General features: G+C 40.3%; 2 protein-coding genes across 5 annotated transcripts; both read left to right on the top strand.

The window, feature by feature from the left end:
- Nucleotides 1-68: 68 nt before the first annotated feature.
- LOC127352217 (cytochrome P450 27C1) lies at nt 69-8,097 on the top strand. Its single transcript, XM_051380417.1, has 9 exons — nt 69-548; nt 1,557-1,747; nt 2,096-2,295; nt 2,703-2,912; nt 3,674-3,837; nt 5,793-5,959; nt 6,192-6,270; nt 6,460-6,663; nt 7,004-8,097. The coding sequence occupies exons 1-9, from the start codon at nt 258-260 to the stop codon at nt 7,121-7,123; spliced, it is 1,626 nt and encodes a 541-aa protein (XP_051236377.1). The 5' UTR covers nt 69-257; the 3' UTR covers nt 7,124-8,097.
- A 4,132-nt stretch (nt 8,098-12,229) lies between these two features.
- rbm26 (RNA binding motif protein 26) lies at nt 12,230-23,357 on the top strand. Of its 4 annotated transcripts, none has more exons than XM_051380410.1 (22): nt 12,230-12,709; nt 12,910-13,028; nt 13,163-13,281; nt 13,447-13,538; nt 13,627-13,898; nt 14,672-14,944; nt 15,028-15,270; nt 15,607-15,756; nt 15,855-15,995; nt 16,246-16,354; nt 16,456-16,612; nt 17,186-17,389; nt 18,448-18,549; nt 18,660-18,728; nt 18,837-18,935; nt 19,046-19,120; nt 19,460-19,627; nt 19,961-20,065; nt 20,260-20,463; nt 21,494-21,580; nt 21,720-21,833; nt 22,230-23,357. In XM_051380410.1, the coding sequence occupies exons 1-22, from the start codon at nt 12,651-12,653 to the stop codon at nt 22,317-22,319; spliced, it is 3,051 nt and encodes a 1,016-aa protein (XP_051236370.1). In that variant the 5' UTR covers nt 12,230-12,650; the 3' UTR covers nt 22,320-23,357. The 4 variants fall into 4 exon arrangements, with proteins under 4 accessions (XP_051236370.1, XP_051236371.1, XP_051236372.1 ...); XM_051380411.1 differs by having other exon boundaries at nt 18,451-18,549; XM_051380412.1 differs by having other exon boundaries at nt 15,607-15,747.
- The last annotated feature ends 1,233 nt before the right edge of the window (nt 23,358-24,590 follow it).

Below are 24,590 nucleotides of genomic sequence, written 5' to 3' on the forward strand. Positions count from 1 at the left end.
CCCTTTTATAAAGAAAGAACAAACTCAGCAGTTTTTTTCGGGGGGAAACGCCCACACCCGAACACAGAATTATCCCTCCCTTCTTTGCACATCCAATCCTCTTCCACTCGTGAGGTTTTACAACAAACTATTTAAACGCGTTCCACAACATCTAACATTACCAGAGTTCACTGTTCGCAGCTGCACTTTCAGAGTTTGCAGAAGAGTCAGTACATCGCATTGTGTTTTCTCACGGCAACCGAGAAGCATCCAGAAGAATGGCAATGATGAATACTTTTACGGCAGCATGCAGGAAGAATCATCTGGGCGACGGGCTAAATAAGCAGCTGTTCTTCACTGTGCGCGCTTTGCACAAGTCAGCAGCAAGCGGGTCTTTTGGGATCGCCGCGAGTGGAGAAGAAGCCATGCCTAAAAGATTTCCCACACCGGAGGGTGTCGTCGAGAAAACCGCAATCAAGACCCTGAATGAGATGCCAGGACCCAGCACCCTATCCAACCTGATCGAGTTCTTCTGGAGAGATGGGTTTAGCCGAATTCACGAAATTCAGGTAATTCTGACCCATACTTTTTGGTGTGTTTTGTTTAAAAGATGAAATCATCCCTTTGTGTTTTCCACCAATCAGTGTAGCAGCCTACTCTTAGTGTAATTTGCCAGCTTTGCGTAAAATGCGTCTGTTGCGTAAAAGCGCACCAGAAGTTTGGCCCCTAGTCAGCTTTTCTCTCCAAGGTATGAGTTTTGTAATTGTATTCACGTGAGTTACCTGAAACAACTGAAAGTATTTTCGCCATTGCAAGATGCAACAGGCAATCTTGTTATAAGACGCTGTCTCAGTCTGCACAGAAAATCCTTCATCGTCATAAAAAACACCTCTCAAATAATTGCACGTGTTGTCTGTGTGTAGCTATGTTTTCTAAATCGCGGCATGGCAAAATAAAAGTCGAAAATAAAGTATATTTAGGATGTCCTGATCATGTTTTTTTTTCAACACCGAGTATCTGCCGATACCGATTTAATTTTTTTTTCTGTGCAGTGCACTTCAAGTACAATAAAGTTATTAAAATCAATCCAGTGTATGTGTTTGACAAATGAATAGCTCTGTATTGCATCAAGAAAGAAAAGTCTGGAGGGAATTTCTCTCTCCGGTGTTTGGGGCAGCCTTTACCTAAGTTACCCGACTGCACTGTCTGTGTTCATTTCCACCTCATTGGCTTCTTGTTGCCTTTGTTTAATCGGTCCTCAACTCTCCCTTTCCCTTTCCCCACTCTGAGATCTGCCAGGGTGAGAGCAGAGGCAGCCCCGCCCACTGCGGAGTTTCAACGCTTTCAAGTCTTGAACTTATTTTCATAGATAGAACTTGTGTTGTGTGATACTCAATGTTGAATGACTCAGTTTGAAACTTGATTGGGACATCCCTATAATACATTTACAGTTAAATCAAACATTCAATATCCAGTATGTAGGTATGCATTACACATTACATTTTCGCCTAATTTTCTAAGGTCATACCAGAAATGAACATGAGTACTAATTTGTTGGTTTCACTACTGCTTTTCAGATGGAGCACAGGAAGATGTATGGCAAAATCTTCAAATCCCGTTTTGGGCCCCAGCTAGTGGTCTCGGTGGCAGACCGTGACCTGGTGGCTGAGGTGCTGAGGGCCGAGGGTGTGGCCCCTCAGAGAGGAAACATGGAATCCTGGAAGGAGTACAGAGACCTGAGAGGCCGTTCAACTGGCCTCATCTCAGCGTGAGTCAACCTCCTGAAATAAATTACTTCCGGGGTCAATGGGATAATCACTTCAGTTTCCATATGTGTAGATGGGCGCAGTCAAACACTTGGTGTCTAGGTTACATTTCCAGGATCAGCTCCCTTCTAGTGTGCATGTCCTTACCTGCTTTTGTGTTACTAAAGTCTGAAATAGAGTACCTATCCCATTTGACAGCTGTGCTTGCAGTTTTTCAACAGTTTCACCGTCCATCGTCTTAATAAAAACAACAAAAAAAAGCTATTTCTCTTATGTGTTTGTGAATGTCTTGAATTAAAATAGGTAAATCTTTGGCATTCCCATATAATGTCTTGTGTCCTGTTTTCCAGTGAGGGAGACGATTGGCTGAAGATGCGGAGTGTGCTCAGACAGCTCATCATGCGTCCCCGTGACGTTGCAGTTTTCTCCGATGACGTGAATGACGTGGTAGACGACCTGATCAAGAGAGTTTGTATTCTGCGTTCCCAGCAGTCTGACGGAGCAACTGTCCACAATGTGAATGACCTCTTCTTCAAATACGCCATGGAAGGTTGGTAAAGATCCTAGAAAGGTTGCTTGTGAAGAAATTGAACGTTGGAAAGGATGCATTTGAGAAGGATAGTGCAAGTGTAGTAGAGATGAGGAAGGAAAGGAGATGAGGACATCAGAGAAGGAAAAAGTTAGGCAGGAAGAGGTCACAGTAAAAGCAAAGACAAAATAGACAGGAAAAAGAAAAATGGTGATACTTGTCAAATCCTGAATATCCACCCAAGTCCATCAACAACTGCTAAAGTTGCCACTGTACTAAAATAGACAAACCACTGATGTACACCTAACTTGTGTTACATTCCAGTGGAAAAGAAACAAGGGATGCATAATCCTTGTTGCAACTTTCCAACCGTACAGAAAAGATGACTGAAATTGTTATCTCCCTCTTCTTTTCCTTTGCCTTTAAAGGTGTTTCAGCCATTCTGTACGAGTGCCGATTAGGCTGTTTGGAAAACAAGATTCCCCAGGAAACCCAAGACTACATTGATGCACTGCACCTCATGTTCAGCTCCTTCAAGACAACCATGTATGCTGGGGCGATCCCCAAGTGGCTGCGAACTATCATCCCCAAACCCTGGGAAGAGTTCTGTCACTCCTGGGATGGCCTCTTCAGATTCAGTAAGTGGTTTACAGCTTCTAATGTTTTATCGCTTGGGGCACATAAATGCTTTTTTAGTATACTTGTATGTTACCGTGAACTGTCTGCCTACAGTAAATGTAGTATTTTAACATTAAAAGGGTATTCCAGCAATTTAGTACTGCACTTCCAAAAAGTTGGGAAACTTGAAAAAGACAGACTTATAGTCCCTAGTAAGGATTAAGTTCCAAGATCACTGGGTGCTATAGAAGCTTTGTTTTGTATTTGTAGTTTCCAGGGCCAAGCTGAGATAACCCTAAAGCCATCATCGGGAGTTATTTTTTTGAGACTTGACCAAACTTTTCCAGAGCCACAGCAGACATTATACAACGTGTGTAAAATTGCCGTAATACCCCTTTAAGAGTTCCTCTCCTTTTTTTTCTCAGTGACAAAAAAGGCTTTCAAGGAAGCCCTGACTTTTTAAAAGGCACATAAAAAGATATTTTTGCATTATCTAAAAAAGTTAAGTATTACGCTTTCCAGAATTACTTCCTCCAGTCCAATTACAACAGTACAGTAACAGCAGTACTGAGGTCTGGATAAGTATTTGGAAACTTTTTTGTTGAATCAACAGAAAGGAATGTTGATTTGCATATAAATCTCTACTGCTATACTATGGGGTTGAGGGAGTAGGGGGTCCCTGTTACATAACCTCTTTTTTCCTCCTTTCCTTTTCTTCACTACCCTCCTTTACCTCCCCTCAACTCCCCCCTTTCCATTCATTTCACCTTTCCTGTCCCAGGCCATATTCACGTCAATAAGAGACTTTCAGAGATCCAGTCCCAGCTGGAGCATGGAAAGGAAGTGAAGGGCGGGCTGCTCACACACATGCTCATTACCAAGGAGATGAACTTAGAGGAGATCTATGCCAATGTAACAGAGATGCTACTGGCTGGGGTCGACACGGTATGTCTCTGTTTATGCAGGAGTGTTAAATGGCATGTACAAAGAGTATCTGAAGAGTGTTTGAGGTGCAGTGAGTGTGGCTTTTACAGGAGGCAGAGGGGTTGGGAGTTTGGGAGAGCAGTGTTGAGTTTCAAGTGTTGGATTTCTGGCACCACATCTGTGCCTGTGAAGCTGTGCCAGCGTCAGGTCAGAACAGTGACTTGGGGGTTACAGTGTCCCACTGACAAACTTGTTCTCACTCAGCTTTAGTTTCTTGTCATTTGTCTCTGGAGATTAAAGAATATTGACATAGGAAAAACTGACAGGGAGCAGGGGCATGACATAACAACACATATCCTGGGTCTGTTACTTTTACAAATTAATATTTCTGACACAAAAAAATCTGTTAATATGCCAACAATGTACAATCCCTAGTAAGAATGATGTTTCACACTTGTCTGGCACATGTGTGTGCAGCTGCATCTGTGTGCATAGTTGCTGCCTAATTTGTCTGGGCTACTGTCAGATTAATGAGAATTATGGGTTAAGAGGGTTTTGTTCCGAACTGGGGGCCACAGAATAAAAGGGTGTATGTGTTTTTGTTGAACTTGTTGCAACGGTCACGTCCTGGTAGGGGGTAGACAGAGCTGAGCCACTACCTGACCCTGTGGTACATTTGCCTTTACTCAGCACACATAAGAGCTGTCAAGACACGTTAGCCACAGCCAGAGTTATAGCACAGACTGGGCAGAGGTGAGATGAGGGGGAGAATAAGAGGATGGGCCTGAGAAAGAGGGAAACATGAAACAGCAAAGACTGGGGAATTGGCATCACAAGGGGAGGAGGAAAGAAGAGTTGGGTATAAGATGGATGTTAGAAAATGTAGAGAAGATGTGGGGGATAGAGGGGAGAGGCCTAAGCCTTTCAGAGCTGTGTTTTAGATGAGTGTTGCCAGCATCTGTCCCAGATGGGGTTGATTAAGTGCAAGTTGGTTAGATGGGGAGCGGTTGACAGAGTGGGAGGGAGAAGTGGTGGGAGACGGAAAAGTGAAAAGGTTGGTGAGCTTATATAAGGAAAAGAGAATCTTTTGCTCATTAGTTAGTCCACTCCACTGAGAGATACTGACCCGAGACTGACCTCTGGGATCTTTTCAGTGTGATGTTAGCAAAAACAAGGCTGTCTCTCGTCCACCCATGATGGTACAGTCAGTAGACAGGACGTACAGGAAAGATGACACCTATTTCCATATCATTTGCTCATCTGCCCATGTCATTGAAATTAAAATGTCAGTGAAGTGCAAGTCAGAAGAAGGAAGAGTTGGGACAATTGAGAACAGTGAGATAAGTGAGGTTTGTGTGTGGTGGCTGTAATGAAGTAGGAAGAGAGGAAGAGGAAATAAAAATGATGAGGGTGTGTCACAATATGTGTGGGAGGTGTTGGAAGAAGAGGAAGCCCCTCAAGCAACAATACAGTAGGGGTGGAGAACTGGCTTAAAATTCCATTTGGTTTCTGTTACTTTCTAATGAATACAGATCACTTTTTACCCTTGTATCCTCATCAAATTTGATCTAAACTGCACACTGTAATGCTATTAAGTGTGGATTAATTGAGTGCATTTAATCAAGGTACAGTTTGGATGTGAAAGGATGAGAAGGTTGGGTGATCTAAGACAAGGGGGACAATAAAGGGGTGAGAATGCAGCTGGTGTTGGAGTGGATTTGACTGTCTGCCCAGCACGTGGACTTAGCCCCCTCTCCCTCAAAACCCCTCACTGTTTCCCAACACTTGCGCAACATCACAGAAACTCTTATATCAGCTAGAATTTGAGTCCAACCTGTTGCAAAACAAGAGGGAAAAAGGCAATATCTCCACAGAGATTTAATGGAAGAGCTAATGAGTGATTCCAATATACTTACACATTCAAAGAGAAATGTGCAACCCATTTTATGAAAAAATATCCTTTTCTATTCTCCTAGACATCCTTCACCCTTTCATGGGCCAGCTACCTGCTAGCACAGCACCCTGATATACAGCAGCAAATCTTTACAGAAGTGATGACGACTTTGGGACCTGGAGCAATCGCCACGGCTGACGATGTCCCTCGTCTGCCTCTCATCAGAGGGCTTGTCAAAGAGACTCTCAGGTGCATACTGCATGGATTTTATACTCTCCCACTTTTTAGGTTTGCTGTCACTTGCAGTGTTTTAAACAACTCAGCAATAGTTTAATAGACTTTTCAAATTAGGGTCACATTTGTTCATTATCTTTCTCAGTGTGGGGTTTTCACTTGTCCAGTTATTTAAAAGTAACTTTGTAAGGAGATTAATGTATAGTGCTGTTGAATAACAGTCTTTGTGTGCCCCTCTTGGGAGCAGGCTTTTTCCAGTTCTCCCAGGCAACGGACGGGTTACTCAGGATGACTTGGTGGTGGGTGGATACTTCATCCCCAAAGGGGTAAGCCTGATAGTCATAATAGTCTTCTACAGTGTGCATGTTCTGAAGACAAAGTGTCAGCCAAAAACATTACAGTGGAACCAGATGTAACATGATCCTGCATTACTCATACATTTCTCTCTGGCACAGATGCATGTACAATAGACCAGCTGTTTTCATTAAATTTTTCTCTTTTTTTCACTTCTTCAGACTCAGTTGGCCCTCTGTCACTACGCCACATCTTTGGAAGACGAGAACTTCTCTGAAGCTATTGAATTCCGACCGGATCGCTGGATACGCAAAGATAACACAGATCGTGTCGACAACTTTGGCTCGATTCCCTTTGGCTACGGCATCAGGAGCTGCATTGGCAGGAGAATAGCAGAGTTAGAGATGCATCTAGCTCTCATACGGGTAGGGGATTAGAACTACTCACAATTTGTAAAATTGTCCTCAAACATTTATATGAATATATCCACTTATATAATTAAATTGAATTAAGTTTTAATTGTTGTGTCATGCATACAGCTATGGCCAAGACAACATAAATTCATACAAGGCGGCCATGCTTTCGACCCCGGCCTGTGCCCACTTACAGTCCGGAATATTTCTGAATCTGTCGACCTTAGTACCAGTTCCCAGCTGTACTACTAAAGATCTTTGGCTTCTAGATAAACAATCCTTGTGCCTCACTATCAAAATGAGTAAAATGTGATTGACAACCCTGTTTTTTTTTTTTTTTTCCCCTTTGCAGCTCATTCAAAGGTTCCAAATCGGTGTGTCTCCCCTCACAGCTGATGTCAAGGCCAAAACCCACGGCCTGCTCTGCCCTAGTGCCCCCATCAACCTGCAGTTCATTGACAGGAAAAACTAGATGCAGTTTCCTCTCCGTTAGGTCTACTGTACTTTATGTTTTTACAGCGCTTATTCATCATTAGTTTTTTTGTAAATACAATGCATTTAGTAGACCTTCCAATGTTATATTTTAGACACTAACCTGCAACTGAGGTTTTACTCAGAAATATGCCTCACCTTCTCCTGTTCATTAGTGAGGAGAAAACTAAAATAGTACTGGTAATTTAAAGATAATCGCTTTTGTTGTATGCACACCGATCAAGCCTAACATTATGACCACAGACATGTGAAGTGAATAACACTGATTATTTGGTTATCATGGCTTCTGTTGGTAACATTTTGTCCTCAAAGGTGATGTGTTAGAAGCAGGAAAAATTGACAGCGTGAGGATTTGAGCGACTTAGCGAGTGGAAAAATTAACTATAATCAACATAAACAAACTGTGTTGTTTTATATTAATGTGCACGCATTTGTGTAACAATATGTGAACACTCATTAATACGTAATCACACTGTTTCTTCCCTAAGTTTGTGAAAGTAATTCACTGAGAATGTTGAAGGGCAACCATGAATTTACTGAAAATGAGCTGTTTCAAGTATGTATATAATCTTTATTTTTTATGATTATGTCACAAATCGCAATTTTGTTGCAGTTATCTTTTTTTCTGTCACCAGAATGTTTAATCACTGAAGCAGCATTACATGATTTTAATCCATGTACTGTATATCAATGAAACAAGAAATACACAGCTAGAAAAAAAAAAAACACTATTAGTAATATTTTAGGATATAATTGATTTTTAAAACCAAAATATATTTGATCATGCTGTTACTTAGAAGTAATAAATGAACGATTGATCAAGGTCATTGAACGAAGGATCACACTGGTTTGTATTGAGGAAAATGGTAACCTTTTATATCTTTGTATTTATCTACTCTTTTGTCTTTCTGAACCCTTATACAATAAAAATGATCGAATTATTCTTTTAAACAACGTGTGCTGTCCTTTGTCAAGGTATGAACATATAAATTCACACTGATGTAGCCAATAAATTGACAGATTTTTTTGTTCAAATCCATACATTTTTGGGCCCTGGAATGATTTTGTGCATTCAATTTACTTGTTAGAATCTTATTTTGAATCTGTAATAAAAACTGAATATAATCAACTTTGATATGAGGTTTTGGTTACCTCAGCTCATTTCTGTCAGTCAGTTCAACTAAAATGTGTGGTGTACTTGAAATATCAAGTTTTTCTGCACCCAATTAATCAGTTCAATCACAGTCGTTCAGGCAACATACATTTCTTAGTTGACTCAACTTATGTACGTGTGGCCCCTGCAAAAGTGCATATGCAACCCCACACAGCCAACAAGGGCTATACACCTCCATGTGCCACAATAAACTTCCTTTTCGGATCAGGAGGAGGAGGATCAAAGTAAAACACACTTTTAGCCTGCTTGTATTTATCAAAATGCTTGTTTAATGCTTGGTTAAGTATTCTTAGATAGATAAATTAGATAAATGTTACACTGGATTGTCAAATTAAACCTGGCAGCGGCAGTTTTTAGTAAAAATCTTTGAATTTTAGAATTTGTGTAATTTTTAGTTGCTGTAGTTCGTAACATGAACAGTAGTAGTAACAGTAGCTCAACTATGGATTTATATTTGTGCACCATATCTGAGTGTGTTACAGAAGCCGTAAGCGGTCATGCATTATTTCCTCGGTTTTTTCATGATAAGTTAATTTAATTTGGTTTTCCTAAAATAACAAGATAATTAATTTGAGATCTTGAGATAACAAATCAGATATAATAGGCCTGAGAGTGTGGAGTGAATGTGTGTGTATGGCAAAGCAACAGAGCAGGTTAGCAGTAGGAGTTCGGTTAGAAAGAAATGTACAGTATGTTGCAGTACACACTTAAATAAGGCTACAGTGTTTCAAAGTCTGGCAGCCAAGCAGCAAAGTTTAACACCAGAAAAGCAAAGTCTTATTATCCCAAGATCGCTGGACAATTACCCCGTTATCTCGAGAAAACAAATTAAATTAACTCGTAGAATGTATGAATGCATGATTTCTTTGGGCTTCCGTAGTGTGTGATTTTAAGAACAGAAAATTATTTTTTGCAAGTACCTAAATAAGTCATGAGCCATGTTATAGCTAGACAGTGCACATCATTGTTTTTCAGCCTGGTATGGTTGAATGAGTTTACAGTACAAAATTTATGTCCAATTCTTAATCATTAAGCTTATTCAGTTGTCCAGTATCAGTGCTAAAGACAAATGAGATACACTAGAAAGATGATGTCTCACTCTTTTTTTTAATTTTTTTTTAAATTAATCAGGATTTGCTAGATTTGAGTTTTTGGCCTGTGAGAGCCAAATCTGACCTCTTTGCTGTCAATGTATTTTATGTTGTAAGGAAACCACTGATAGGACTAATAGTTGTTTTTGTCCTTACAGATCAGTGCAGAGTTTATGCGACTGTTTTCGACTGAACTCCACCGGTCTTTCTTTGATGGACTGGACAAATATGTCCCGAGACTTCTGGAAATGTACAGAGTGCGAAGTAGCAGCAGTGCAGACCTGCATACTATGCTTCAGCCCCATGACATACAAGTAAGGACAGTAAAGATTTTTACTACATTGTGTTATGACATATGATGCTTTATAATGCTGCAATGTCATGTAAACAGTTAAAAATCTTAAAGTGTGTCCCATTTAGCACGTACCGGATTGTAAATCTGTTCTAAACCACAGTTTAATTTGTTGCTAAGTGACACAGCAGCAACCCCAGTGTTGTCAGAATTGACATGGACATGCTTGATTACAATTTTTCTTCTTTTGTTGTTGTTGTGTGTTGAGACTTCAAATCAGAAGAGAAGAGCAGTTGCTTTGCTTGGACTTCCATAATACCTGAAGGAGGATCCTTCAAGTTTCATCTGTGTCTGTGAGGTGTGTGAATTAATTTCATTGGCATGGGAAACTCTAATTATGGTGAAAAACAACAACAAACATTGATATTTACACATGTAAAAGGTATGTCAGATTTAGGGGACTCTATTTACAGAATATGGCAGAAATTAATGATAATATTCATAACTATGTTTTCATTAGTGTATAATCACATGAAAATGGCTTAAAGTGATCCTTTTATATCTAAAAAATCACAGACCTGAGACTCCATGTTTTTTTCTGTTAAAATGATCTTGACTAAATACATTATACAAATAAATGTACACATTTATACACATTTACCAAACTGAAATAGTGAATTGGTAAATTGATGGTATATGGTTGATTTCTGACTTATCTTTATTATGTGCTTTAGCCTGGCAGTTCAGAAGAGGAGGTCACAAAAGGAGTGGACATTGGGCTTCTTATTGTTTCAGAGGGAGGTGGAAGCAAGCAGGAGTTGCTGGAAAAAGAGGCTGTTGATGTTGCTGTTGTCCTGGAGGAGCACATCATTCTGCACGATCTAAGAGATGTTGCTAATGCCTTCGCGACAATGATGGTTCTTCTTTATTGGATTGAAAAGGACTGAAATAAACTTTTGAACTCATACAGAAAGTTTGGGCATCAGAAGTGGCAACTGTTCGCCCAAAGTTAATGGCATTTGAAACAAACTGCCTTAAAAAAATAAGTTAATTCAGCCAAATGCTTAGTTGAGTAAAGTTTTATTACTATATTTACACAACAAGACATTCTAATTGTACAACATGCTTAGTTTGAACAACTTTTTTTAATGTTTGTACAACTCAAGTTATTGTTCCAGGTTTGTTGGTTTTACTGGTCATTTTATGTTGTCTAAACTAGGATTTAGGTTTGTACAACTTGAAATATCTTGTTGGTATCACTAAAAAAATCTTGATTAAACTTAAAATCTAAAGTTGATGGGACTAATTTGACAGCTTCACCTTTGTCGCCCCAACTATTTATTCTAAGTTTAAGAAACTCAGATATATGTTAAAACAACTTAAGTTACTTAGTTTGCCAAACTCAAAAATTTAAGCCTTAAATTGTTGTCCAACTTAAAATTTTAAGGCAGCCAGGTTACAAATTATTTTAAGTTGAACGAGCCAATTCTTTTTTACAGTGTGTCTTACACACATTTGGTTTTAATTAATGGGAATTTCGGTTCATCGTTGTTGTGTACTTAGTAAGTTTCTGAGTGACGTGAAGCTACTTTTTACAACCTTTTATGACTTTGTACAGTAGTAGTACAGATGGTACAGATGAGCGCAACCCATCCGCGTACTTTGGCCTTGCTTCAAGTCCCCTGCCCTTTTTTGCAAATTCACAAATAGAATAAAGGTTTTGCAAATCTGAAATGACCTGGGGAAATGTAGTCCAGACTTAAAAAATGTCTAGGTATAGTGGGTCTTCATTTGGACCTGGTCCAAAGTGGTCTGACTTAAGTGTGGGGTGGGGGGGGAGAAAGGGTAAAATCTCCCCATTTAGCATTTTGACAAGTAGAATAAAGTTTTCATACATTTGAAGGTGGGTTTCAGACAGTTTTTAGGACAGTAGAGGTCGATCGATCGCTCAGCAGTGTAAATCTCCCTTAAGTTTTCCCTTGCCGAATTGGAAGCCAAGTTCAGCATTGTCGGTAAATGTAGATTCCGAGGTCTTTGCAAATTTAATTTAATAAAATAAGAATATCAAATTAATTTTTACCATATAGGAGCCTAATCATATGACCAGCAAGGCAAACAACTATCAAGTAGAAGTTGCTTTATGCTGTTTGGTTTATTATTTGAAGGTAGGTCAGCTCAGTTTGTTAATTAAGGTTAATATACCCTCTGCTCCACACTGTCAAACCAAACTTTATTCTAAAAGCGGGTGTTTTATGGTAAAACTTTATTTCCACCATCATTAAGACTCTTCACTGATTCTCTTCCATCTACAGACACAATGGGCACACATGCCATTTAATCAGTAACACCATGAACTAACCTGTGATGAGGTTGGCGGATATTTTCTTCCATTGCCCTTCATTTACACTTGTACAGCGTTTGTCTCATCTAAAAGGGGGCGTGGTCGCTCGGAAGACAAGAAAGTGACGTACGACCGCTCGCATCTCCCTCTCTCTTTCTCTCTCTCTCCATCTCGCGATATTTTATCAACGAGAACACAAGCGGAAGTAAATAGTCGCCATGGCATGGTTAGCTGGTAGCAGGGAATGAAGTAGCATGTAAATCGTGGATGCTCCTCAAGTTTAACGGATTAAAAAAAAACATTTACAACCTACAGCTCGTTGGTTGGACGTTGAGAAATAACAGATTCGCTCCGTCTGCGTTTGCAGAATAAATACACTACGAGAGTTGAGGAATCGTGCAGCACGTTTGAGGGCCTGGAAAGAAGACGTGTGCTAACGAAGCTAACCTGGCCGACGGCACCGCGGCTGTTCAGCTAACGTTGCTTCTGGCACCATAGCCTAGCCCGAGTTTCATCAGCTCATCTCGGCTACCCCCTTTGAAGCAGATAAGTAACGTCACTCCAGCTAACTCTGGCCGTGGTTGGAGGGAAAGTTGGGCTGGATCTAAAATGATCATTGAAAACCTTGATGCCTTGAGAACATGGCTGTCTGATACCCTTGAGCCTATGTAAGTATCATTAGCTTATAGCAACACAGCTGTTTTCTTAACTAAGCTCAGTCTGAGTTTTACAAGCTAACACAAACCCACACAGTGCACCTATTGCAAGGGTTTCATTAAGTACCGATAATGCTACTTATCCACGCCTTTGTATATTATTTATTTCGATGTTCATGTGTCTTATGTTTGTTTTTTCTTCTCAATTCCAGTTGTGATGCAGACCCTTCTGCCCTAGCCAAGTATGTTGTTGCTTTGGTGAAGAAAGATAAAAGTGAAAAGGAACTTAAAGCCCTGTGTATAGACCAATTGGATGTGTTTCTTCAGAAAGGTAATTCATTCTTCTGCTTCATGAAAGACTTTCTTTGCAAGCCTCGTTTCCTTTCTCATGTGCTCCTGCGTGTTTTCTAGTTGATCTGTGGATTAGTATATAATCTTTAATGTGCACCTGTTACCTTTTGTCAGAGACCCAGCAATTTGTGGACAAGCTGTTTGAAGCCATTAACAACAAAAGCTACCTCCCGCCGCCGGAGCATCCATCGTCTTTGGTCAAAATTGAGAAAGATGAGCAGAAGAAGGATGAGGTAATTCTCTTCTAAGGTCAAGAATATCTGACATGGCTGTTTTTTTTAAAAATACTGTAGTTCAATTGCATGCACTCAACAGTATCCAGCAATATGGAGGACTGCGCATGTCAGTTGGCATATTGGATAAACAATGTTTATGAATTAAGTTACGTTTTTCTTTAGACGAATCGGGAAGAAGAGCGAGAGAAGAAGTTTTCCCGGCGAGTGAATCACAGCCCTCCCCAAACAAGCTCTCGCTACAGCAGAGATGGCAGGTGTGTGCAACTGCCTCTTTCCACTTTCTCTTTGAACTTGTATTTAACGTTCACTGATTATCATGTCTTTGTTTACACAAATTTCAAGGCGAGGAGATGATCGGAAGAGAGACGATCGCCTCAGGAAGAGGGATTATGACCGCAACCCACCAAGGAGGGACTCGTACCGTGATCGCTACAATCGAAGAAGAGGCCGCAGTCGCAGTTACAGCCGCAGCCGGAGCCGAAGTTGGAGCAAGGATCGCATCCGAGACCGCGAGAGAGAGAGGGACAGGGATAGAGACAGGGACAGAGATAGGGATAGAGATCGCAGCAGGAGCCGGTCACACAGCAGAACTCGGTCTAGAAGCAGGAGTAGAGGTAAGAACCTGTTTAATGGATCTGAAATGATCTAAGGCTGTCTACACATAATCACTTTGTTCCAGTTTAAACAATTGTTTTTGTATGCAGAGAGCAAAACCCAAGTTTTAAAACACCACTTGCTGTGTGATCAAAGTTAACATCATTTGAACTATTACCCTGTTTCATTGCAGAGCTTTCAAAGTGTGTCCAGTTAGAGTGAAGATGACCAAGAAGCTTCTTAAATAATTATTCACATACAGATTTTTAAAATAATTTTTGAGACCAGTATGTCAGATATGCCATGGGTTAAAGGTCCATATGCCAATATAAGACAGTTGGCAGTTATTTGAAATCAGATTTAGAGTCTTAGTTTTATGTGAAGCATAGGTTAAAACATTAAGCAATTTTTGTCTGAATATGCCCTTAATTTGTGGGGGTGGCATTCCTAACCAAGTCAAATTATTAAAAACCAAATTTAAGTTTAAAACATATTTGTTTAATTGAATATAGGTATTTTTCTTTAGCAATTAGTTAACTCTTCTTGTTCATGAATTGTATATGATTTTTATGAATTAGTTACTGTATATGATTGTGTGTCCACATTGAGCAAAGCGTTTGGAGCTGACACATTACAATAGTAATAGCAGCTCAGACAGCTCACTATAAGTTAACAACCTAGACAATCACAAGGAATAGATCCTAGGAAAAAAACTACGAAAACAAGATTTAACATGTTTAAACAGGTGTATTTGCCGTAATGATTATACATGGTCGTTTTTGTCTATTCGCAGAGCGAGATTCTGGGAAGTTGAAGTATGACCTTGAGCACAGGTCAGAGAGTGGTGATGGCTACACCCCAGCAGTCCTGGTCTCCACTGCCACCACGTCACACTTCCCTGTGCCAACACTGAGCAGCACCATTACAGTCATCGCCCCCACACATCATCATAGTAACAACACCACTGAGAGTTGGTCAGACTTCCGCCCTGACCACCCTGTGGATCGTGGCCCTTTTATTAGGGGACCACCCCCCCAACAGAGGAAGCGATGTCGCGACTATGATGGTAAGGAAAGCTGGTTATACTTCTTTTTTGTGTTTTGGTTGGTAGTTTTTTGTTTTTATTAACGTGTCTGTTGTCTCTTCCAGAAAAAGGCTTCTGCATGAGAGGGGACATGTGTCCTTTTGACCATGGAAGTGACCCAGTTGTTGTAGAGGATGTCAATTTGCCCAATATGCTGCCCTTTCAACCTCCACCAATCCCAGGTGTGGACCCACCACCTCCCCCAGGCCTCCCACCACCACCACCTCTGATGAACCCCCCACCTGTGAACCTGCGGCCCCCTGTGCCCCCACCAGTCGCCCTCCCACCCAGCCTTCCACCTGTTGCAGGTAGGCAATGAGACATTTATTATTCTATGAGACATTGGTTTAGGCTAAACAAAACTTAAATATATGCATATCTCACAACATACTCTAAGTTACAAAGTACTTTACAGTCAAAGCATTTAACGCAAAATATCAATAAGGTAGAATATAACAAATATGAGAACAAGAAAATAGAACTTACAAAAGAGAAATAACATCCCCAAAAGAGAAATCAGTTAAGACTGCGGGGCAGTTTAGCGAGTTTCTTTTTGTTTGTTTTTTTATACAATTCCAAATAGCTATATTGGAAACTGGATGACTTGAGATTTTGTATTTATTTTTTTACTCTGTTTGATACAGGTCCCCCTCCTCCGCTTCCTCCACTGCAACCGTCAGGCATGGATGCTCCTCCCAATTCTATCACCAGCACTGTTCCCACCATTGTCACCTCTGGGATGCGCTCCTCACTTCCCCAGGCCTCAGTGCCGCTTTTCACCCCCGGTAATTCTTGTGTGTATTTTTATTTTAATTTTATATTCATAAATCATTGTCACTGTACCTTGCCGTGCAGTTGTATGACTTAAAGTATCCTTTTCTCTCCTGACCAGACAACTATGAGACCGATGTGTACAATCCTGAGGCTCCCAGCATGACCAATACCTCTAGGCCGGTCTACCGCCACCGGGTCAATGCCCAGAGACCCAACCTGATTGGCCTCACAATGGGGGAGGTGGACCAGCCACAGAGAGGTATTGTTCACATCAACTGAACAGTCTGAGCTTTGAATAGATTGCCTTAAAACGTGAATTCTCCCTTCCACCATTAGCATGCTCAGTACTTTGACCAATGTGATGCGTTGCAGCCTGTTGCCAGGTATTTAGTACATGCAACTCTATTTGTGTTTAGGATGTCTCTTAAAGTCTTCCCTTAGAGTAGTGATCTCTTTTTGAACTATGTGCTCTAGTCTCAGAACTAACCACAGTGTTTGTCCTTCACCAGACAAGATTCCAAACAACAGTATGAGGATTGTTATGGAGTCTGATTCAAGGAAGAGACCGCCTGTCTCCCACGATGGAGGCCTCCCCTCAAAGAAACCTTGGTTTGACAAGTAAGACACGTTTTTCCTGTGTTATAAAAATGATATGCTGTCTTTAAACTCACCGGTTGATTTGAAAACCAATTGTTTTGTTATTTCTCTTCTCTGCTCAGACCCAACTTTAACAAACCCAACCACCAGGGCTACCACAAAAGAGCCCCGTTCTCTCCTAACACCAAGTTGCTGGTTCGGCAAATTCCCCCCGAGCTCAACAACATCAGCAAACTCAATGAACATTTCAGCAAGTTTGGCACCATTGTCAACCTACAGGTCAGTTACTGTGTGGTGCTGTAGATAATAAGTCACAGCTTTAATGGTTTGTAGTCAATAAAGTAGGTAGTTACGGTTGCGTTCATTCAGTAATGCAGTTCAATAGCTAATATGTAAACAATGTGCATGTGTCAATCTGGTATCAGAAGGTGAAGGACTTTAAAACAACCTCATATTTGATGTTTCACTCACTGTGTGAGATGTTTAGGTTTGTGTAGTGGCTGAGATTTAATCTGTGATTGGCTTTCATAACATAGTTAATATGATTGAAATTAGGCTGTCTAAGCCATCTGATAAACCTGTAATCAGCAATGCGATTTGCAAATGTTGTGCTGTAACCTAATTTGTGTTAAGCCAGCAAACATTCCAAGATAAATAAAAATAAAAAGTAAAGGAATGTCTAGAATCTGAAGTACCTAAAAGAATAACTTAAAATAAAATACTTACCCTCTCCCAAATACAACTTTAAGGTAAAGTTCAGATAAATCATCCAGTGTTACCTGCAGGATTTACAGTATGTGTGCCACTGTTAATATCGCTTTCTCAAAGTACCATATTATTTATTTTTTACAGGTTGCCTACCAGAATGACCCAGAGGGGGCACTGATCCAGTTTGCCTCTCCAGATGAGGCCAAGCGGGCTATGCAAAGCACAGAGGCTGTTCTCAACAACCGCTTTATCAGGGTGCACTGGTTTCGTGACGATGGAAGCGATGGGCAGGGCCAGGGCCATGGCCAGTCTCACTCACAGCAGCAACCTCAGACACAGCCAGCCATGGTAAAAGTTCATTTTAACCCTGTAACTCAACATGTGGTTCTAGTAAAATGTTTTAACTCAAACAAAACCAGTGTTTGTCTGCTGTTGAATTGTCCAGTTAGGGCAAATACTTTGAAATGAGATGCACCTGTGAATTCCTAAATTAGTTTTTTAAACAAAGCTTTATTTTTTTTTTTATAGTTTTTGCGGTTAATTTTGCACCTCTGGGAACATTTTGTAGTTTTCTGGTGTATTTATGCTAATGGTTAACTGGCCAAATGTGATTAACATCATGCATGCATGATCTTGCATGATCAGACTGATTTACTGACATTCCTGCTTTAACCACATTAAACAATATAGTGTTATTTAAGAGGCTTCTTTTAGGCCTCACCAATGTGCGGTAACATCCAGAGGTCCTCTCTTGAATATGGAAATCCACTATAGAAGAGGCAGAAATGCCAGTTCCTCTACCATCGTCAACTTAAATGGAGCATAATTCAGTACATCCACCGCCTGCTTTGATGTTTGTCTCTCACCGTTACTATGTGAAATGTAACACTCTATTCAAGGGTACTTTTGAGAATCTGTGAAACTGGGCATGGCACACCTCTGCAATGTTCTCTCTTGGCTTTCATATTTTTTCACTTGGAGGAAAGCTGTTTTAATAATACCAACGCTGCCTCCACTTACAGTTACAGTCATTGACAGATAAAAGAAGTGAAGCCAAAACATCTCGCCCACCGGTAAATGACTGCAGTATAGGTCAAAAGCCCACCGTCTCTATGTTGACAGATGGAACTTACGCCAAACTACAAAGTACACATCAACTGTACACATCTGTCATTTTAGGTCATTCTGAGGTGTGCTCAAATGTTTTTCTGGTAAGTGTGGTTTTAATTGGCTCAGTGAAGCTATAAAGGGGCTTTCATGTCATTATTGACAGCTGAGCCCTGCTCGTGATTTAGTTGGCCGGGTGTATGGGCGGAATCTCAATAGCGCGGCTCCTATGTTAAAATGTACTAATGCATTAATCCATGCATTAATTCAAACATTATGTGATCTTCTTTGTCATGCAGCAGCCCTCAGCCACATCTCTGAAGCAGTCTGTCAAAGATCGCCTCGGACCCCTGCTCACTGCGAACTCTGAGCCCTCCCAGGATTCCAACATAGCCTCTCAGGTATGTTTGTGTTGGTCGATGGTGTTCAGGGTGTGCTTTTTCTTCTATACTTATATACCAAATCTGCAAGAGGTGTGAATTAACCTGCGTTTTTTCCCCCTTTGATGCAGAATCCTTCTAAATTGTCTGTGAAGGACCGTTTGGGTTTCTCTGCCAAACCAGCAGCTCCTGTTGAAAAAGTAGGTGTCCACTCACTGTTCAGGATTACTGATTTTCTTTTTTACTTTCTCTCCGCCTATTTCAAATTATGTAAATTTTATGTGACAACACTTTTCTCTTATTTTCAGGTGTTTTCGACATCCATGGGCCTCACAAAGACCGTATACAATCCTGCTGCCTTGAAGGCAGCCCAGAAAAACTCAGAGGAAGCCCTGAAGAAGAAGCAGGTGAGAAGAGAATTGGAAGGAATGGTGGACAAATTGGAAGCAAGCAACTTGGATTTTCATACTAAGAATAGAAGAAAGTACCTAATCATTTCCTATAATTCCTCTCACAGGAAGCTCTAAGACTACAGCAGGATGTAAGGAAGAAGAAGCAGGAAATACTGGAGAAGCACATTGAGACACAGAAGGTAATTTAATCTGGACTAAAGGTTTTAATACATTTAATGTACATTCAATTCAGCACGTGAGCTGTAAACAAGGTCAGGCTCACCACTCAGGCAACACCCAGAATCAAGCCAGTCGGGTTTGTTTGTATAGATTTGCCAATGGTGTGTGAAAGCTCTGTGTGGAATCTGTGACTCATTTACTGTGTGATATTATCCATAGTTTCACCACCATTTGAAATCGTACCATCTCCAGTCCTGTGTGACTTGTGGCTGGTGGTGTTGTTTTGTAATTGTTTAATTTACTCTGTTGGAAGATGCACAAATAATAGTTAAACTTTTTTCTGCTCTTATCCTCTAAAGCTCCTGATATCCAAACTTGAGAAGAACAAAGCAATGAAGGCAGAGGATAAAGCCAAGATCATGGAAACTTTGGGCATGTTAACCAAGAGCATCACCAAACTGCAAGAGGAAATTAAGGGAATCTCGGGCAGCAACAACCCACTACGCGCAGCTAAGAGCAAGGCCCAGGTAGTGCTTTCTTCCATCCATGCAACACACAGGCACCCACATCTCCACACCTGGAAAGCAGTTACACACACATCTTTGCTTTGCTATGTAGTTTGTAGTTACGCTTTGTAGTTTTAGTTAGTGATAGGTAACCAGCATTTGGTTTATAGCTCTAGGTTTGTATTTAACCAGCTTTCACATTACATTTTAATTCCTTTGCGATTACAGTAGATACATCTTTCTTCGTCTAATTGTATTGAGTCAAAGGCAACTGGATTTTCAGTTTTTCAGCTTATCCAGTTATCCGGCTTGCAATATTGTCTTTCTCCTGATGTGAGTTAATAATATTTTCAGGCACAGAAGGAACTGCTGGATGCAGAGCTGGACCTGTACAAGAAGGCTCAGGCCGGAGAGGACACCGCTATGTTGAAGATCAAGTATACCCAGCTGCAAATTGAGGTATTGACATGATCTTGAATTCAGTTGCTAAAATGCTACTTACACGCCTGTCTTTTGACCTGTTGACACCATGTTTTGCAACTTCAGCCTGATCTGTTGAAGTTTTAGCTCCACAATTACGTGTTTCGTGATATCAGCCACATATTTGTGCTCTGTTTGACTTCTTTCCCTCGCCCTTTTTTGTTTTTACCCAGGCAGCTAAAAGGGGTCTCCTGTCACCGGGACGAGGCCGGGGCATCCATGCTCGGGGCCGTGCTGCTCTCAGGGCCCGGGGACGGGGCTCCAGAGGGCGGGGAAGAGGTGTGCCACTGCATGCAGTTGTGGACCATCGACCGCGAGCGCTGGCGATTTCTGGTTTTGCTGAGACAGACCGTGTAGACTTGCTGCCACACTTTGCTGTAAGTCAGCCTAAAACTGCATTACTTTGATAAGGAGATTGGATATCCACAATTGAACCAATATGACCCTTTGATTGAGGCTGTTGGTGGAGGAGGCAGGACATGATAAACAAAACGTTCAGCTGTTTTCACATTTTATTTTGGATGAAGGCTGTTTGCAGTCTTGTTATACAGAAACAAAAGAAAGGATACAAAATCTAAACATCAACATAGCCTAAAAATTATATGCATCAGTTTTTTGTTTTTTACTTTATATGGAATTGGAATATTATATGCAAGATTTCAGTAAAAACAATGTAGATACAATCTCACTTGGGCTATGCATATTTTACTCTTAATATGAATTGTGTTTCTCATATACAGCAGTACAGTGTGCATTGAATTATTGCAATTGTTCAGTGTAGCAAAAAGAATAAACAGTGCCCTCTGGTGGTTACAATTGAACAGGGCAACCAGTGGTGAAACACAATTACTGTCTAAATAGAAATAGTGTGTGACTAGGTAGTCATCTGGCAATAACCACCAGTATACAGTGATTTGAATGAAAATTCACGTACATAATTGGCTCACTTTCACTTTAAAGTTATTCACTCCTCAAACACCAGAAAAAATAACAAGCAACAGTGAAAAAACAAAAAAACTATTACCTGACTCACAGGATGTCAGAAATCCAAACGTCATGTGACTGTCAGTAATCCAGACATGAATGCTTTTGTGTAATGTGTACCAGTTCACGTCAGTCCCCCCCAGTAATCATAATGTGTATGAACACTGTAAATACTGCTGAGTTTAACATCTATGATACTGACATCTATTGTGTAATCTCAAAGTAAGTGCAACAGTCAAGATGAGATAATGCAGCTGCAGTATTAAAAGCAACTTGTAAGGAAAAAGCCGCCTAACGTCAAGAGATGTCACTTTTTTGGATGGTTATTGCAATGACAGATAATGCATAAGATATCTTTTCAGTAATTACACAGGAATGAGTTGGTTTGTAAAGTGACCAAAATGTTGTGTTCACAATTTGAAGCAATTTGGAGAGATTGAAGATTGCCAGATTGATGAAAACAACCTGACTGCTGTCATCACTTACAAGACAAGGGTGGAGGCAGAACAGGTGAGTCAAGTACCAGCCAAGCACACACCTATATTTAGAAAACAGTGAGTGTTTTTTTTCACAATTGTGTTTTACACTTTATATTCTCCTCTAACTATGCGTTTCCCCCTCTGCTGTCTGTGTTTTGTCCACCTGTAAGGCGGCTTTTCATGGAGTGAAGTTCAACAACCAGACTTTACGCCTGGCCTGGCATAAGGCTGTCACGACTCTCAGTATTGCGGATGCTGATGAGGCAGAACCAGAGGAGGATGAGGTTTGTGGCCATTTCTCACTATGCGTATGGTGATATTCCTTCTGGTGCTACTAGATCCTAGAATACAGTTCCATTGGATGGTCTCTGTTCAGATATCATCACAAATGCTTTTAGAAATAATTTTGTTGTAACATTTAGAGAACACAAGAGGGAGCCATTACACATTACAGCAATGATTGTCTTTATGTGGCTTTTGCAGGGCCACACTTTCATTAAGAATTTGGTCCGCCTGCAGCATGATACACTCAAAGCTGTGAATCTAGTTCCTCTTATGACTTTTTAAATACATGGTGCAAGTTGAATGCTGATGATGCTCAATAAAAAGTCTTCCCACTTTCATTCACGGTTAGTCATCTATAGAGAGAACTAATCTAAAGTGTTTTTTCTTTCTATCAGTACCCGGAAGAGTCGCTGAGTGACGATGCATTGCTGCAGGATGATGATGAGGAAGAGGATGACAACGAGCCTCGCTCCTGGCGCAGATGAAGATCAGCCAGATGCTCTTCCCCTGGTTGCACTGCTGTGGAAGATGAGCAACAATCCAGCAACTTTATACGTTTTCATTGCCTGTTTATAAATCAACAAGGCACATTTCACTTTGGCAAGACTTTTTTTTCCCCTCACAAATGTGTAACTGGCAGAAGAACCATGTGTGAATTTGATTCATTTTAACAATTTAACAATGGTGACATTTTTTTAATGCTCTTAATGTAGAAATAGTTCTGTATTTTTTTTTTTTTTTTTTATTTCGGTTCTCAAAACACAGTTTGTCTGGACATGTGACAGCTAATCACTTTTGTTGAACTGTCAGTTTAAGAAAACAAAACCTGTGTTGTAATTTAACTGAATGACAGACTGTAGCTTTTGCAGAATAGTATTAGGTTGACTGGTTTAAATGCTTATGTGTAAATATTTTATGTCTGGGTTTAAATGATTTGTATGAAAGCTTGGCTTCTCAGTTCTTGGCTTTACTTTGGATTGTACAAAAAATAAAGAATTGAAATGGTCTGAAAACATCCTGCCAAAAACAAAAAAAAGACAAAAAAAAAAGAGAAAGTGGTGTGGCAGTTTAAAAAAAAGAACACTTCTAAAAGAGCTGAAAAAGACCATTTCAAAAAAACAAAAAAACCTTCCTGTTCCCCTAAAGAGCAAAGTTCCTACAAAATTCCTCCCTCTAACACTTTTTTATTTTTATTTTGGATCGGTAAGGTAACCTAATCTCTAACACTGATTTCCACTCCAAGGTAAGACTGTGACATAATATGATTGTATATTTTTGCATAAAGTCTATTTATCTAATCCAATTATTGCCTAGTCTAACAATATATTTGATTTAAAACAACAGGAACTAAGACCATTTGTGTTCTTTTTGTTGCAGGTGCTGTCCGTCTGCAGTGTTCAGCATCAACTCTTCTTTCCCGAAGAGACGTCAACATTTTAGAATATAATTTTGTATTTACTGTGAATGTCTATACTTGTTCAAAACTGTTACTGCTGCTGTATTAAAATACATTTTTAATTTTGCCTAGTGTGTGTGTGATAATTTCCTGCTGCCAATTTCTACGTTTAGACAAAGTTTAAGAGTAAGAGTTTCTGTCTTGGAGAATTTGGCTGTGCCACACAGGATGGATCCATATTGATCTCTATGGAAATCTCAGCTGGTCTGCTTCATCAGAACTGTGGGGTGTTGTTGGATCAGACTTGATTGACACTGCCAACATGGTGAAAAAAAAAAATAGACGTATGTTGTGAAATAAAGTGTTAAAACTTTGTCAGAAAAGTGTCTACATGTACAATTTCATTGCTTTGGTGAAAAACTGAGGGCCTTGAAGCCCTGACGGCTACAGTCACTGCCTCAAGATTCTCAGTGGCCCCCCTCTGGCCACCCCTCTAAAAGATTTCTCTGGGTGCCACTGCTTTGCATATATAATGCACTTATGCCACGTTCATGTCATACTAAATTTATTGCAATTACAAGTTTCTGTCTCATTAATAGGTTGACATCCAAGTTGTAATCGAAACTTGGAAAGTCTCTGACAGCTCTGAAATATCACACTTTACTTATAGAGAAGTGCCTGACCACAAAACAAATATTGCCTTGCATCAGCCGAAGACTGATGTTCAATGTAATTAAACCCAGATTTAATGGGAATCTGTTAGATTGTTAGTGAACAGTATTTTAATCCTGAAACAGCCACTCTGTAATCATACCCTGGACAAAAAGAATCTGTATCCGGAAAGATCCAGTAGTATACAAGTTTATGGATCTGTATCCAGATCTGCATATCATATCATATTATATGAGATCATATAAAAATATATATTTTTTAATGATCCAGTCTGTAATCTTCTGCATAGGAACAGTATCTGTCCGAATACAAACTTATCACCACCACAACATCTTGATGATGTAGATGGGTGCAATGTCTTCTGTGTTAAAGGCCAATCTCTCAATTTTGATCCGTCAGTGCCGGCCTACCTAACATGGGTTAATACTAACTTTACAAGCGGTCACCCTATGCTTTCAGTAAACCACAAATGAATTTGAGTCGTGGTGTTGTGTAAAAAGGATTTTGCTTACTGTAAGGGGGTTACTCACCTGCAGAGAGGCTCTCCACAGTACAGCTCTCACAATCCCTCAGCCTCAAATAAGAGAGGCAAATAACCCAATCAGTGTTCACCAGTTCAGTGTTCCCGGACCACCCCTGGTGCCTGTCAGGCTTGCAGAGATAATTGTGAGAAATCCGATTTGCTCTT

Source organism: Dicentrarchus labrax, unplaced genomic scaffold, assembly GCF_905237075.1.
Source record: "Dicentrarchus labrax unplaced genomic scaffold, dlabrax2021, whole genome shotgun sequence".
Taxonomy (NCBI): Eukaryota; Metazoa; Chordata; class Actinopteri; family Moronidae; genus Dicentrarchus; species Dicentrarchus labrax.